The sequence below is a fragment of the Anomaloglossus baeobatrachus genome, chromosome 3 (genome assembly GCF_048569485.1).
Source record: "Anomaloglossus baeobatrachus isolate aAnoBae1 chromosome 3, aAnoBae1.hap1, whole genome shotgun sequence".
Lineage (NCBI taxonomy): Eukaryota > Metazoa > Chordata > Amphibia > Anura > Aromobatidae > Anomaloglossus > Anomaloglossus baeobatrachus.
Window position 1 is genome coordinate 383,835,865 of NC_134355.1, and position 16,020 is coordinate 383,851,884.

Sequence of the window (16,020 nt, forward strand, 5' to 3'; positions counted from 1 at the left end):
AAGTTGTCACAGAGATTTAAACTGTCAGTTTCCACTGTGAGGAACATAGTAAGGAAATGGAAGAACACAGGTACAGTTCTTGTTAAGCCCAGAAGTGGCAGGCCAAGAAAAATATCAGAAAGGCAGAGAAGAAGAATGGTGAGAACAGTCAAGGACAATCCACAGACCACCTCCAAAGACCTGCAGTATCATCTTGCTGCAGATGGTGTCAATGTGCATCGGTCAACAATACAGCGCACTTTGCACAAGGAGAAGCTGTATGGGAGACTGATGCGAAAGAAGCAGTTTCTGCAAGCACGCCACAAACAGAGTCGCCTGAGGTATGCAAAAGCACATTTGGACAAACCAGTTACATTTTGGAAGAAGGTCCTGTGGACTGATGAAACAAAGATTGATTTGTTTGGTCATACATAAAGGCGTTATGCATGGAGGCAAAAACACGGCATTCCAAGAAAAGCACTTGCTACCCACAGTAAAATTTGGTGGAGGTTCCATCATGCTTTGGGGTGGGTGGCCAATGCCGGCACCGGGAATCTTGTTAAAGTTGAGGGTCGCATAGATTCAACTCAGTATCAGCAGATTCTTGACAATAATGTGCAAGAATCAGTGACGAAGTTGAAGCTACGCAGGGGATGGATATTTCAGCAAGACAATGATCCAAAACACGGCTCCAAATCTACTCAGCCATTCATGCAAAGGAACAATTACAATGTTCTGGAATGGCCATCCCAGTCCCCAGACCTGAATATCATTGAAAATCTGTGGGATGATTTAAAGCGTGCTGTCCATGCTCGGCGACCATCAAACTTAACTGAACTGGAATTGTTTTGTAAAAAGGAATGGTCAAATATACCTTCATCCAGGATCCAGGAACTCATTAAAAGCTACAGGAAGTGACTAAAGGCTGTTATTTTTGCAAAAGGAGGATCTACAAAATATTAATGTCACTTTTATGTTGAGGTGCCCATACTTATGCACCTATCAAATTTTGTTTAAATGCAGATTGCACATTTTCTGTTAGTACAATAAACCTCATTTCAATCTAGAAATATTACTCAGTCCATCAGTTATTAGATATATGAAACTGAAATAGCTGCTGCAAAAACCCAAATTGTTATAAAGAAAAAAGGTTCACATTAATAGGGATTGCCCAAACTTTTTCATATGACTGTATATACACACACAGGAGTACATGCTCCATATCACACACTGCACATGACTGAGAATATATATCACACATACACCTGTATACATGTATTGAACAGTGTGTGTGTGTGTATATGTGTGTGTGTGTGTGTGTGTGTGTGTGTGTGTGTGTGTGTGTGTGTGTGTGTGTACGTACCGTATATTAAGCTGGGACCACACGGGGATTACTGCGATCCCCTCGCATGACACTTGGCTCATGCTGGCAGAACAGCAGAGCCAAGTGTCATGCGAGTATCCCTGCGACTTAGGTCCGATCGTGTGAGCGGACCTCAGCTGCTGGGGCACTTTCTCTCTCTTTCCCTCTCTCCTCCGTAGCCGACTATTGCCATACGAAAGAGAGAGAGAGAGAGAGAAAGAGAGAGAGAGAAAGGGAAAGAGAGAGAGAAAGGGAAAGAGAGAGAGAGAGAGAGAGAGAGAAAGGGAAAGAGAGAGAGAAAGGGAAAGAGAGAGAGAAAGGGAAAGAGAGAGAGAGAGAGAAAGGGAAAGAGAGAGAGAGAGAGAGAGAAAAGGGAAAGAGAGAGAGAGAGAGAGAGAGAGAAAGGGAAAGAGAGAGAAAGGGAAAGAGAGAGAGAGAGAGAGAGAAAGGGAAAGAGAGAGAGAGAGAGAAAGGGAAAGAGAGAGAGAGAGAGAGAGAAAGGGAAAGAGAGAGAGAGAGAGAGAGAGAGAGAGAAAGGGAAAGAGAGAGAGAGAGAGAGAAAGGGAAAGAGAGAGAGAGAGAAAGGGAAAGAGAGAGAGAGAAAGGGAAAGAGAAAGAAAGAGAGAGAGAGAGAGAGAGAGAGAGAGAGAGAGAGAGAGAGAGAGAGAGAGAGAAAGGGAAAGAGAGAGAGAAAGGGAAAGAGAGAGAGAAAGGGAAAGAGAGAAAGGGAAAGAGAGAGAGAGAGAAAAAGAGGGAGAAAAAGAGAGAGAAAAAGAGAGAGAAAAAGAGAAAGAGAAAGAGAAAGAGAAAGAGAAAGAGAAAGAGAAAGAGAAAAAGAGAAAGAGAAAGAGAGAGAAAAAGGGGAAGAGAGAAAGAGAGAAAATATCCCACACTATGCGTGGCTGAATACACACACATACATACATACATACATACATACATACATACATACATACATACATACATACATACAGTGCCTTTCAAAAGTATTCTGCTCCTTTGAATTTTTCAACCTTTTCCCACATTTCAGGCTTCAAACATAAAGATAAAAATGTTAATGTTCTGGTGAAGAATCAACAAGTGGGACAATTGTGAAGTTTAACGAAATGTATTGCTTATTTTCAACTTTTATAAAAAAAATAAACTGAAAATTGGGGCGTGCAATATTATTCGACCCCTGTAAGTTAATACTTTGTAGCGCCACCTTTTGCTGCGATTACAGCTGTAAGTAGCTTGGGGTATGTCTCTATCAGTTTTGCACATCGAGAAACTAAAATTCTTGCCCATTCTTCCTTTGCAAATAGCTCGAGCTGAGTGAGGTTGGATGGAGAGCGTTTGTGAACAGCAGTTTTCAGCTCTTTCCACAGATTCTCGATTAGATTTAGGTCTGGACTTTGACTTGACCATTCTAACACCTGGATACGTTTATTTGTGAACCATTCCATTGTAGATTTTGCTTTATGTTTGGGATCATTGTCTTGTTGAAAGACAAATCTCCGTCCCAGTCTCAGGTCTTTTGCAGACACCAACAGGTTTTCTTCAAGACTGGCCCTGTATTTGGCTCCATCCATCTTCCCATCAATTTTAACCATCATCCCTGTCCCTGCTGAAGAAAAGCAGGCCCAAACCATGATGCTGCCACCACCATGTTTGACAGTAGGGATGGTGTGTTCAGGGTGATGAGCTGTGTTGCTTTTACGCCAAACATATCGTTTGGCATTGTACCAAAAAAATTTGATTTTAGTTTCATCTGTGCAGAGCACCTTCTTCCACATGTTTGGTGTCTCCCAGGCGGCTTGTGGCAAACTTTAAACAACACTTTTTATGGATATCTTTGAGAAATGGCTTTCTCCTTGCCACTCTTCCATAAAGGCCAGATTTGTGCAGTGTATGACTGACTGTTGTCCTATGGACAGACTCTCACACCTCAGCTGTAGATCTCTGCAGTTCATCCAGAGTGATCATGGGCCTCTTGGCTGCATCTCTGGTCAGTCTTCTTCTTTGAGATGAAATTTTTGAGGGATGGTCGGGTCTTGGTAGATTTGCAGTGGTATGATACTCCTTCCATTTTAATACCGTGTTTCCCCGAAAGTAAGGCCCTGTCTTACATTAAATTTACCCCCAAAAGTCCCACCCTGCCTTACTTTCGGGGGAGGCCTTACATTGGAAAAAAAATGACATACCTCCCCCCTGCAGCCTCCCCATTGTTTGAGATCCGGCATCCACCCCATCCTCCCCCCTGCAGCCTCCCCATACAGTGGTTCTGCCCCCCACTCTGCCACCACACACACTGACACATACGGTACCGGTACAGCCCCACACGGCACCCACACACATATCGTACCGGTACCGTACACACACACACACACACACACTGACACATACAGCCCCATACGGCACCCATACACATACCGTACACACACACACACACACACACACACACACACACACACACACACACACACACACACAGAGTTTCGGAACTTACCGAAATCGGAGCGAGCCTGCAGGCGGTGACGTCGCGGCTGATTTCGGCCAATCAGCTGCGAGCCGGCTGACTGGCCAATCGCAGCTCGAGCTGAGGGCCAATCAGCTGCGAGCCGGCTGACTGGCCAATCGCAGCTCGAGCTGAGGGCCAATCAGCTGCGAGCCGGCTGACTGGCCAATCGCAGCTCGAGCTGAGGGCCAATCAGCTGCGAGCCGGCTGACTGGCCAATCGCAGCTCGAGCTGAGGGCCAATCAGCTGCGAGCCGGCTGACTGGCCAATCACAGCTCGAGCTGATGGCCAGCAGGGAGCCTGTGACGAACAGGCTGATCGGCCAATCAGCATCAAGCAGGAAGAGCGTTGACCCGGGACGCGCCGCAGGCCGGCGAGATTGCGGGGGCCATTCACCGGAGGAGGTATACATTACGCCGCGACCACCACCCATAGGCGGCCTTACATTCCCCGGGCACCCCCGCTACCCTGCCTTACAATCGGGGGGTGCCCTACATTGGCGGACCCCCCCGAAACCCCCACCCTGCCTTACTTTCGGGGGGGTCCTACTTTCGGGGAAACACGGTATGATCACTTACACAGTGCTCCTTGGGATATTTAAAGTTTTGGAAATCTTTTTGCAACTAAATCCGGCTTTAAACGTCTCCAGAACAGTATCACGGACCTGCCTGTTGTGTTCCTTCGTCTTCATGATGCTCTCTATGCTTTAAACAGAACACTGAGACTATTACAGAGCAGGTACATTTATACGGAGATTTGATTACACACAGGTGGCTTAGGCTAGTTTCACACTTGCGTTGGACGGCTTCCGTAGCATTGCGTTGTGTGACGGATGCAACGGATGTGTTGCATATAGTGGCACAACGGATGCTACAGATCATGCAAAGCAACGGAAAGCTTTTTCTTTTTTCTTCTTTACCGGCAGCAGACTATTGTGAACGATTAGCTGATCGGTCTCAATAGCCGGCGGCCGGTCGCTCAGCTGAGCGCTGTCACTTGCCGGCGGCCGAGCATGCCGGCGGTCGCTCAGCTGAGCGCTGTCACTTGCCTGCGGCCGAGCATGCCAGCGGGCGGGCGCTCAGCTGAGCGCTCTCACTTGCCAGTGGGCGGGCATGCCGGCGCTCAGCTGAGCGCTGTCACTTGCCGGCGGGAGGGGACTCAGCTGAACGTTCGGCCACCGCGAGACAAAATAAAGTTTGTGAATTAAAACAAAAAAAAAAGCATGTGCAGTGAAATCCTGAGGATTCCGCTGCTCAAAACAACGTTACAAGCTGCGTTCCTCCCGCTGGGCGGAAGCAACGAAGCGTCGCCCAGTGGAAGCAACACAGGTCCTTTTGGCACAATCCGTCAACCATACAAGTCTATGGGAAACAGCGGAATCCATTAACAGATTCCGCTGTTTTCCAAAAGGACGGATTGTAACGGAAGGAAAACAACACAAGTGTGATAGTACCCTTAGGCTAGGTTCACATTTCCGTTGTTTTAAATCCGTCAGGTCCGCCAGCAACGGATCAGTTGCTTTTTAGATGTCAACTGACGCAATGGATGTGTTTTTCACAGGATTCCTTTCAGACCCGCAACACACATCCGTTTTTTTTTGTACGTGTGCGGTACGTATTTGCACGTACTGGAGACACGTACACACGGAGACCCATGTTAATCAATGGTAGATGGCACACACACACGTAAAATCACACGGAACGTGTGTCCATGTGGTAAGTACGTGTGTGCGCTTTTCTACACGGACGACATGTCCGTTTTTGGCCGGCAGCACGCAGGCACGGATCCGCTTTAGTCTATGGGTCCGTGCCTGCACGGACCGCACATGGAGTATGTCCGTGTTCAGCACGTATCGTCCATGTGTCATCATCAAATCTGCAACACTTGTTTCCAATCTATCAGGTCAATTGAAAGCAAACAACAACACCAGGATCTCATGATGAATGATTAAAATCGTTAATTGGGTAAGAATGTGGGCCTTTAAAAACGGACAGCACACGTACGTATTTTATGTCAATACGGACATTCCACACGCACACACGGCTCAAATACGCCATCACACGGATGCCATACGTACCGGAGAAACGCCGCAAAAAAACGGAACACGGACCCGAAAAACGGACCGTAAGACACGTACTTTTTTTTTGGCGGAAGTGTGTTTTAGGCCTCATAGGAATCCTGTGAAAAAACTGATCCGTCGCGTCCGTTTTTTGACGGATCAGTCATGATCCGTTTGTGTTTGGGACAGCCCAGTGGGTGTGCCAAACATGCTGGGCATGCTCAGTAGAGCATGACGGAATCCAGCGCTGGATTCCGTCCTAAGATGGATTACGACGGACTCCAGCACCATAGATATACATTACAAGCGTGACGGATGGCGACGGATTCCTGCGCGGTGCGTTAATTTTGATGGCCCGAAAAACGTTACATCCTGCGTTGTTCCCGCCCGGCGGTCAGTCCAAAAACGACTGATTGCAACGCAGCGGATGCAACGCAAGGTAATCAGTCGCAATCCGCCACTAATACAAGTCTATGGGACACAATGGAATCCGCTTAACGGATTGCGTTGTTTACCATAGCCGCGGATTGTGACTGATATATTTTAACGGAAATGTGAACCTAGCCTTATATTTATCATCATCAGTCATTTAGGACAACATTGGATCATTCAGAGATTCTCAATGAACTTCTGGAGTGAGTTTGCTGCACTGAAAGTAAAGGGGATGAATAATATTGCACGCCCCAATTTTCAGTTTATTCTTTTTTAGAAAAAATTAAAATAAGCAATAAATTACGTTCACCTTTACAATTGTGTCCCACTTGTTGATTCTTCACCACAAAATTGAAGTTTTTTATCTTTATGATTGAAGCCCATACACACATGGGTGTACATACTATATATCACATAAACACACACTTCATCCCACTATATGTATTACATACACACACATGGGTGTACACACTACATACATGATTGAAAATATATCACACATACCTCTATAGACTGTACATACTATACACACACACACTATACATACTCTATATATCACACACTACACATGACTGAATATCACACATACACCTGTACACTATACATACATGGGTGTACATCACATACACACTATATATATATATATATATACACACATATAGGTGTACATACTCTATATATCACACACTGTACATGACTGAATGTACTGTATATACATACATCTATATACACTGTATACACGGGTGTACATACTATATATCACATAAACACTATACATATATACACACATAGGTGTACATACTCTATATATCACACATGACTGAATATCACACATACACCTGTATACACTGTACATACTATATATCACATATACACTATACATAGGTGTACATACTCTATATCACACATACACTATACATATACATAGGTGTACATACTCTATATCACACACTATACATGACTGTGAATATATATCACACATACACCTGTATACACTGTACATACATGGGTGTACATACTATATATCACATATACACTATACATAGGTGTACATACTCTATATATCACACACTGTACATGACTGAATATATATCACACATACATCTATATACACTGTATACACGGGTGTACATACTATATATCACATACACACTATACATATATAGACACATAGGTGTACAGACTCATATATATCACACACTGTAGATGACTGTGAATATATATCACACATACACCTGTATACATGTATTGCACACACACCTCGTACACGACAGAGAAGCCTCAGTGCACAGTACGCCATGACAGACTATCCCCGGGCTCAGTACACGGCCGGGCCCAGCTCTCACCTTCCAGAAAGCGGCTATCTCCGCCGCCCGCCATCTTCCCACCTTACTCCATGACCGGCGTCTGGGAGCGGGAATGGGCGAAGGGCTGCGCCGCTGCAAACAGAAAGACAACGGCGTCACCAGCGGCACCGAGAGGCCGGGATGTCAGGCAGGCCTGAGCCGGGAGAGGATGCAGGAGGCCGCGGCTGGAGTGGTGGGAGGAGCCTGACACTCAGCTACAGAGCCGGGAGGGGGACGAGGCCTGGACTGCTGCAGCCAGGAAGATGGCTACACAGCCCGCAGCGAATCCTGCCCCTGGAGTCAGCCGCCTCAGGAGTGTGTGAGGGCCGCAGCTGCCCCATACACTGTGCGACCACCTCTGTCCGGGCGGCTCAGTGTAACACCCCTCTGAAAACACAACCCAAAGCAACCCGCGAGCGGCCAGGGCTCAGAGCAATCCGCCTGTGCATTGTATAGGAATGGGAATCACAAGTACTACCTCCTTCATTACCCTACATGATTACAGACCCCACAATTAGTACGTGTCCCCCCTTCATCACCCTAAACATTACAGACCCCACAATCAGTATGTGTCCCCCTTCATCACCCTAAACAATACAGACCCCACAATTAGTACGTGTCCCCTTCATCAACCTACAAGATTACAGACCCCACAATCAGTATGTGTCCCGCTTCATCACCATAAATGATACAGACCCCACAATTAGTACATGTCTCCTTCATCTCTCTACAAGATTACAGACCCCACAATCAGTATCTGTCCCCCTTCATCACCCTAAACGATACAGACCCCACAATTAGTACGTGTCCCCTTCATCGGCCTACAAGATTACAGACCCCACAATTAGCATGTATCCCCCTTCATCACCCTAAACATACAGACCCCACAATTAGTACGTGTCCCCTTCATCGCCCTACAAGATTACAGAACCCACAATCAGTATCAGTATGTGCCATCGTTCATCCCCCTAAACGATACAGACCCCACAATTAGTACGTGTCCCCTTCATCGGCCTACAAGATTACAGACCCCACAATCAGTATGTGTCCCCCTTCATCACCCAAAACAATACAGACCCCACAATTAGTACGTGTCCCCCCTTCATCACCCTAAAAGATTACAGACCCCACAATCAGTTTGTCTTCCCCTTCATCACCCTAAACAATACAGACCCCACAATTAGTACGTGTCCCCTTCATCTCTCTACAAGATTACAGACCCCACAATCAGTATGTGTGCCCCTTCATCACACTAAATGATACAGACCCCACAATTAGTACGTGTCCCCTTCATCGGCCTACAAGATTACAGACCCCACAATCAGTATGTGCCCCCGTTCATCACCCCAAACGATACAGACCCCATAATTAGTACATGTCCCCTTCATCGGCCTACAAGATTACAGACCCCACAATCAGTATGTGTCCCCCTTCATCACCCTAAACGATACAGACCCCACACTTAGTATGTGTCCCCCCTTCATCTCTCTACAAGATTACAAACCCCACAATCAGTATCAGTATGTGCCCCTGTTCATCACCCTAAACGTACAGACCCCACAATTAGTACGTGTCCCCTTCATCGCCCTACAAGATTACAGACCCCACAATCAGTATCAGTATGTGCCATCGTTCATCCCCCTAAGCGATACAGACCCCACAATTAGTACGTGTCCCCTTCATCACCCTAAAAGATTACAGACCCCTCAACTACTACGTGTCCGCCTTCATCACCATAAATGATTACAGACCCCACAATTAGGACGTGTCCCCTTCAACACCCTAGAATACAGACTCTACAATTACTACGTGCCTGCCTTCATTATCTTAAACGATACAGACCCCACAGTAGGTACATGTCCCCTTTCATCATCCTAAATGATTGCAGACCCCACAATTAGTACGTGCACCCCTTCATCACCTTAAACGATACAAACCCCACAATTAGTATGTTTACCCCTTCAGCATCCTAAACAATACAGACTTCACAATTAGTATATGTCCCCCTTCATCTCTCTAAATTATTACAGACCCCACAAATTGCACAAATGTATCTCTTCACCCTAAATTCATACAGATCCCCCTTATACTATAATTAGTACACATGTACCCCGTCATCAACTATGATAACCCTCTAGATCAGGGGTGGGGAACCTTTTTACTGCCGGGGGCTATTTGTAAATTTCTACCAACCTTCGGAGGCCATACAAAATTATCAATGTGGTTCGTCAGTAGGTGCGGAAAATGGCCAGCTTCTCTTCATAATTCATTGGCAGTTGCTGGTAGACAGTAGTTCTGGTGCGGATGGAGAGATTACGCCTTTTCATAAAACAAAAGCACCATGAAGGACCTCCTCGAAAGTCTTTGATCTCCATGTCGCGTGCTAACGCTGTGGCTTTGAGTCAAATAGAGACAGTGAAGATGCTTCTACCTGTGGTTCTCTGTTCGATAACCCACTGTTCTATTTTGTCCTCCAACTGTAGCCATCTTGCTTTGATTCCTCGGAAACTCAGTTTGGTCTTCTTTACCTGGCGTAGGGCATCTTCTTGTTTCCTCCACTTACGCACCAAAGATTCATTAATGTTGACATGTACATCACTGGAGGGGCTAAGGCATATACATCACAGGAGGGACTGGGGGCATGTACATCACATTGGTGACACTGAGGCATATACATCACAGTGGAGAAGCTGGGGGCATACACATCATAGGAGGGGCTGGGGCATATATATCACAGGAAGGGCTGGGGGCATATATATCACAGGAAGGGCATATACATCACAGGAGGGGCTGGGGGCATATACATCAAAAGAGGGGCTGGGGTATATACATTACTGAAGGGGCTGGGGCATATACCTCACAAGAGATGCTGAGGCACTAACATCACTGGGAGACATATGGCTGAGGGGCACAGACAGCAGTTGGGGGGCACATGCAGCACTGTTGGGGCACAAATATCACTGGTGAGCAGGCATCTTTAGAGGGGCACGACAGCACTGGGGGAGCACAGAAATCACTAGTGGGGCACAGACATCACTAGGGGTTACGGACATCATTGGGGGACACAGACAGCATGAGGGGGTCTTGGATATCATGAGGGAAGCACAGACAGCGAGGGGGGGCATGGACAACACTAGGGGGGCACTGGGGAAAATGGATAATACTTGCAGAGCACAAACATCACTAAAGGGGAACTGGGGTTCACGGACAGCACTTCCGGAGCACAGACATCAGTAGGGGGCATGGACAGTAAAGGGGAGCATGGACATAATTAGCGAGCACAGTACTGGGGGTGGTACACAGCACTGGGGGTGGTACACAGCACTAAGGGGTAGCACACAGCACTGGAGAGGGCATATGTGTCGCCCTGGACAAGCCAGGGGACACAGGTAACAACACACACACACCCCCACCCCCAGCAGTTCGCAGCAGACATCCCCAAAGTGACCTGCTTTCTGCCTCGGGCTCAGACTGACACACCAGGTGGGTGGAGTGAGGAGATGGAGACGCCCACCCTGGAGTAAGCTGGCCTGAGGCAGGAAACAAGCCCAGTCAAGTCCTAGGAGAGGAGAAGAGAAGGTCTGCAGAGAGGCAGACATAGCCAGGGGCCTAGGTTGGAGCCTAGGGCCTCGTGCAGAGAGTCCGGCAGACGGTAGTGGCCGTCTGCAGGGAGCCGGGGAGACAGCTGGTGGAACCGTAGGTAGCCGGGGCTGGGCGGTGGCCCACCGTTACTGAACCGGGGAGCCAGCTGGAAGCCGGAACGCAGAAGGAGGGTGCACTGAGGCGAGAGAAAGGACTTATCCCACTAAACTGGGTCAGGGGAGAAACAACAACAGCAACCATCCGAGGGACCCGTCCAACCAGCCGTTTGTTTACCGAGAACTGTGTCGTGTTTACTGGCTGAGTGAGTACCTCCGTGCCGTGCGGCACAGCGCTGCCCCTGCACCTCCACAGGCCCCATAGCCCGCCTGTCCACCATCCAACGGCCCCATCACTGGGCCCCGGGATCACCGGCCCCTACGCACGGAGGGGCAACACAACAACTGGCTGCTCCATGCCATCGCTCCCGGGATCCCCAGCCAGAGCAGCGGTGGTGTACACCTAATCACCACAACCGTGGGTGGCGTCACGGACAATAAACTATCCCCACACCCAATTCTCCTTTTCACTCACGGGCGAGGAGCGCCGCTCGAGTCCCCGGGATCCGGCCCATCGCTCGAGCCACCGAGCAGCGGCAGGCCGCAGCAGCCGCGACAGCCGGACCCGAGCAGCAGTGGGAGAGCGCGGCGTCCCCTCCTCCGCCCGCGACACATACAGCAGTGGGGAAGGGGGCACACAACACTGGGGGTTGAGGGGGAACACAGAACTGGGGGTGGCACACAGCACAGGGGGGCACACAGCACTGAGGGAGGGGGTACACAGCACTGTAGGGGGCCCAACGTACTATGCGTGGCACACAAACAGCACTGCGGGTGGGGGAACACAGCATTGTGGATGGGGGCACACAGCACTGTGGGTTGCACACAATACAGGGGCACACAGCACTAGAGGCCAGGTACACACTGCTGGAAGCCGTGAAGCTGCTGCTGCTCATCTTCCATGGGACGAGAGTGCAGAGCACTAACCCCGCCCACTAAGTAAGTCCTGAGCACACTGGCACTGACCAGTGTGAAGACTCAATGGTACACTAATGCAGCATTAAGTAGTGAATGCTTCAGACGGAGTCACACATCTCATCACCCTGCATGGCCGCACATTCTCCTGACAGGAGCATCTCAGCTGCATAGAAATACATGCAGCCGACTCGCTTCTGTCAGGAGAGTGTGCGGCCGTGCCAGGTGATGCGATGCGAGACTCGCTCGAGTCACTCCCAAGTGTGACTCCGGAATGTGCATCCTCACAGAGCACAAGGCGGTTTAAAGCGCCAGAGGCTGGCAAGACGTGATGGTCGACCTGAGCACTGCGGCCCCAGGAATGTGCCCGGGGGGCCGTAGAAAACTTCCTCGGGGGCCGCATACGGCCCGCAGAACGGAGGTTCCCCACCCCTGCTCTAGATGAACATAGACCCCACAAATACTATAAATGTCACAAGGGTTCCACGATGGAGAGTAGTCCCTCCTATTTCTGGTGTCAGGAGATCACATTGCAGGGCTACATACACATTTGCTCAGGTTAATACTGCTGGCTGTGCAGATTATCCTTTATACAGTGCTGCTAGGGTTAAGTAGTTCCTCTGGTCTCCTGAACTCTGAATGAAAGCTATAGCCAGCTGTTCTCTATTGCTAATTACCTCTCCTATAAAGACTTCTCCCCAGCAGAGGTAAATGAGGTGATAGTTTCTGCTTAGCTTGCCTCTAGAGGAAAGCTGTGGTCTGGTCTTCATTACTACCTCTTGTCGTTTGGAGTGCTTTGTATGATTGCTGTTTATTTTGCCACGGTCTGTCTAATCCTCTCTGTGTCCTTAATCTAGAGTGGGACTAACGCTCCCACTGCCCTGTGCACCATACATACTGAGTCCAGGGAAAGACAGGGATAGGCACATGATCTGTGACAAGGTGAGAGAACCCGTAGAGGGACGTTAGGGAGTGCAGGGATCAGCCTTCAGTGAGTTTAGAAGGTGACCCTGTTCGTCTTTCCCTAGCGCCAGGGCTCTCTATTGTATTGTGTACCCTGTGTGCTGTGGCACTCGCTTTGGTTTCCCTTGTACCTGGCGAAACCTCGGTTGTCACTTTGTGACAATAATAAGTCAGCATTCATCATCCTAAATTATTACGTGCCCCTTACACCCACAAATAGTAAATATGTACCCATTCATCATCCTAATTGAATACACCCCTGAGACCCCACAAGCAATACTTATATCTCCCTTCTTCACACGTTAAATGAATACAGACCCCAGAACTAGTACATATGTCCCCCTTCACCAACTTAAATGAATACAAACCCCACAACTAGTACATTTGTCATCCGTCATCACACCCTAAATTAATATAGAGCCCTTAGACCAGGGTTCTCAAACCCGACTGCGTATATGGGCCGCACATAGAAAAAAAATATTTTGGGGGCCGCATTCTTTCAGAACAAAATGACATTTTTAGTAATGTGTTACGTCCGGGTGGTGGAAGCACTGGACCGTACACCGATGTCCCCTGAGAAGGCAGCCAAGCTGGTCACCCCGCCAGAGGGTCTTGATGCACGGCAGCCGGAGCACTATAGGTAGCTGGACAGTCCGTAGAGAAGCAGGAAAGGTGGATGATGCTGAACCCACGGAGTTCTGGATGGTAGTCCGGGTGACAAGGCTCAGGGTCTGAGGCCGGGTGATAGGGTCAGGCGGGATCCGGAACCTGCTGAGCGATGGAACGGGTCACCGAGCGGAGCCAGAGACTGGAGACTGGCGAAGCTGCAGAGGTGGTGGAACATCCGCCGAAGTCACCGTCAGGGTCCCGGGATGGAGTTGGTTCGGAGCAACTGACGTGGCAGGATAGGCTCTACGAGACAGGACAGGGTTAATACACGGCAAAGCACTGAGCAAAGCAATACGGGGACCTGAACACTAGCTTGCTAAACACATAGAACAGGCCCCGCCCACCAGGAAAGAGAAACCTTATATACCCTGTACCTGTCTATGCAATATCCTGTTTCTGGGTGCTTGCCCTTTAAGAAAGGGTCAATGACCGCGCGCGCGCCCTAATGCGCATGCGCGAGGCCTGTGTGCCAGAAGCCAGTCTAGGAAGCGGTGAGGAGGAAGCAGGAGCGCCCGGCTGGGAGTCCCTTGTCACAGAGGAGCGCCGGGAGCGGGGAGCCGGACGCATGGAGGCTGCAGGCGGGGAAGAGGAGACCGGGACCGGAGTGGTAAGTATGGAACGCCGCCGGGGAGCGGGGAGCGGGCCACGGGAACCGGAGAACGGGGCCAGGGGACCGGGAAGCGTGACAGTACCCCCCCCCCACGCTCCCCTCCTCGCAAGCGGGACAGAAAGGCACGAATCAGAGGAGTGCCAACGTTCTCCCGGGGCTCCCAGGACCGATCCTCGGGACCATAACCCACCCAGTCTACCAGGAAGTACTGCCGACCTCGCGCGGTCTTCATGGCCACGATATCTCTTACCACATAGATGTCGTCGTCGGCAATAGGAGGAGGAGCAGCACCGACCTCAGCGGAGAAGGGACCAAGGACAACCGGCTTGAGTAAGGAGACATGGAAGGAGTTGGGTATCCGCATCGTGGCCGGGAGTTGCAGCTTGTAGGAGACTGCATTGATCTTGCTGATGATCTTAAACGGCCCGATGTAGCGAGGACCCAACTTGTATGAGGGTAACTTCAATCGGACATATCTGGATGCAAGCCAGACCAGATCACCTGGGGAGAAACACGGGGGATCCAGGCGCCTCTTGTCCGCATGCCTCTTCATCCGCAATGAAGCACGTTCTAGGGATGACTTGACAGAGTTCCATATAGCTGAAAAGTCCCGAACCAGAGCATCTGCTGCGGGGACGTCGGAAGCCGAGGATACTGGCAACGGAACAGAAGGCTGCAATCCATACACGATCTGAAAGGGAGAGCTGGAGGTAGACTCACTGATGTGCTGGTTATGGGAGAACTCAGCCCAAGGTAGGAGCGTGGACCAGTCGTCATGATGGATGTTGACGTAGTGGCGCAGGAAAGAGGTCAGGATCTGATTGAGCCGTTCCACTTGGCCATTCGACTGAGGATGGTAGGCTGAAGAAAAGTCCAAGGTCACTCCTAGATGTTTGCAGAGAGCCCTCCAGAAGCGCGAGGTAAACTGAGTTCCTCTGTCAGACACTATGTGTGCGGGGAAGCCATGCAATCGGAATATGTGCTGTATGAAGGAGTCAGCTAGTTCCTGGGCAGAGGGCAGTCCAGCCATGGGAACGAAGTGAGCCATTTTTGAGAAGCGATCCACCACAACCCATATGACCGTATGTCCGGAGGATAAGGGTAAGTCCGTGATAAAGTCCATTGCGATATGTTGCCACGGAACGGAAGGAATGGGCAAAGGCAGAAGACGTCCATAGGGTAAGTGCTTGGGTGTCTTGTTCCGGGCACAGGATGGACAGGCCGAGACGAAGGTCGCGACGTCTTTACGGAGGGACGGCCACCAGTAGTGACGGACAATCGTGCTCCAAGTCTTCTTCTGACCAGCATGGCCGGCGATCTTAGAAGCATGGCCCCAGTGAAGGACTCTCTGTCTGTCAGTATCTGAGACATAGGTCTTCCCAGGGGGTATCTGAGTCAGAGCGACAGGAGCCACCGGAATGATTTTACTGGGGTTGATGATGGGCTGGTATGTCTCCTCCTCCAACTCCACGGGCACGAAGGATCTGGA

General features: G+C 49.5%; 1 protein-coding gene across 3 annotated transcripts in view; it reads right to left on the bottom strand.

The window, feature by feature from the left end:
- The window catches only part of SENP6 (SUMO specific peptidase 6), a 213,981-nt gene extending 205,953 nt beyond the window's left edge, over positions 1 to 8,028 (bottom strand). For 2 of the 3 annotated variants that reach the window (XM_075340189.1, XM_075340188.1), the window contains exon 1: positions 7,677 to 8,028. In XM_075340189.1, the coding sequence (XP_075196304.1) occupies positions 7,677 to 7,710 (34 nt within the window). In that variant the 5' untranslated portion in view covers positions 7,711 to 8,028. The remainder of the gene's footprint in view (positions 1 to 7,676) is intronic. The other variant, XM_075340190.1, reaches the window with a different exon arrangement.
- Between the last annotated feature and the right edge of the window lie 7,992 nt (positions 8,029 to 16,020).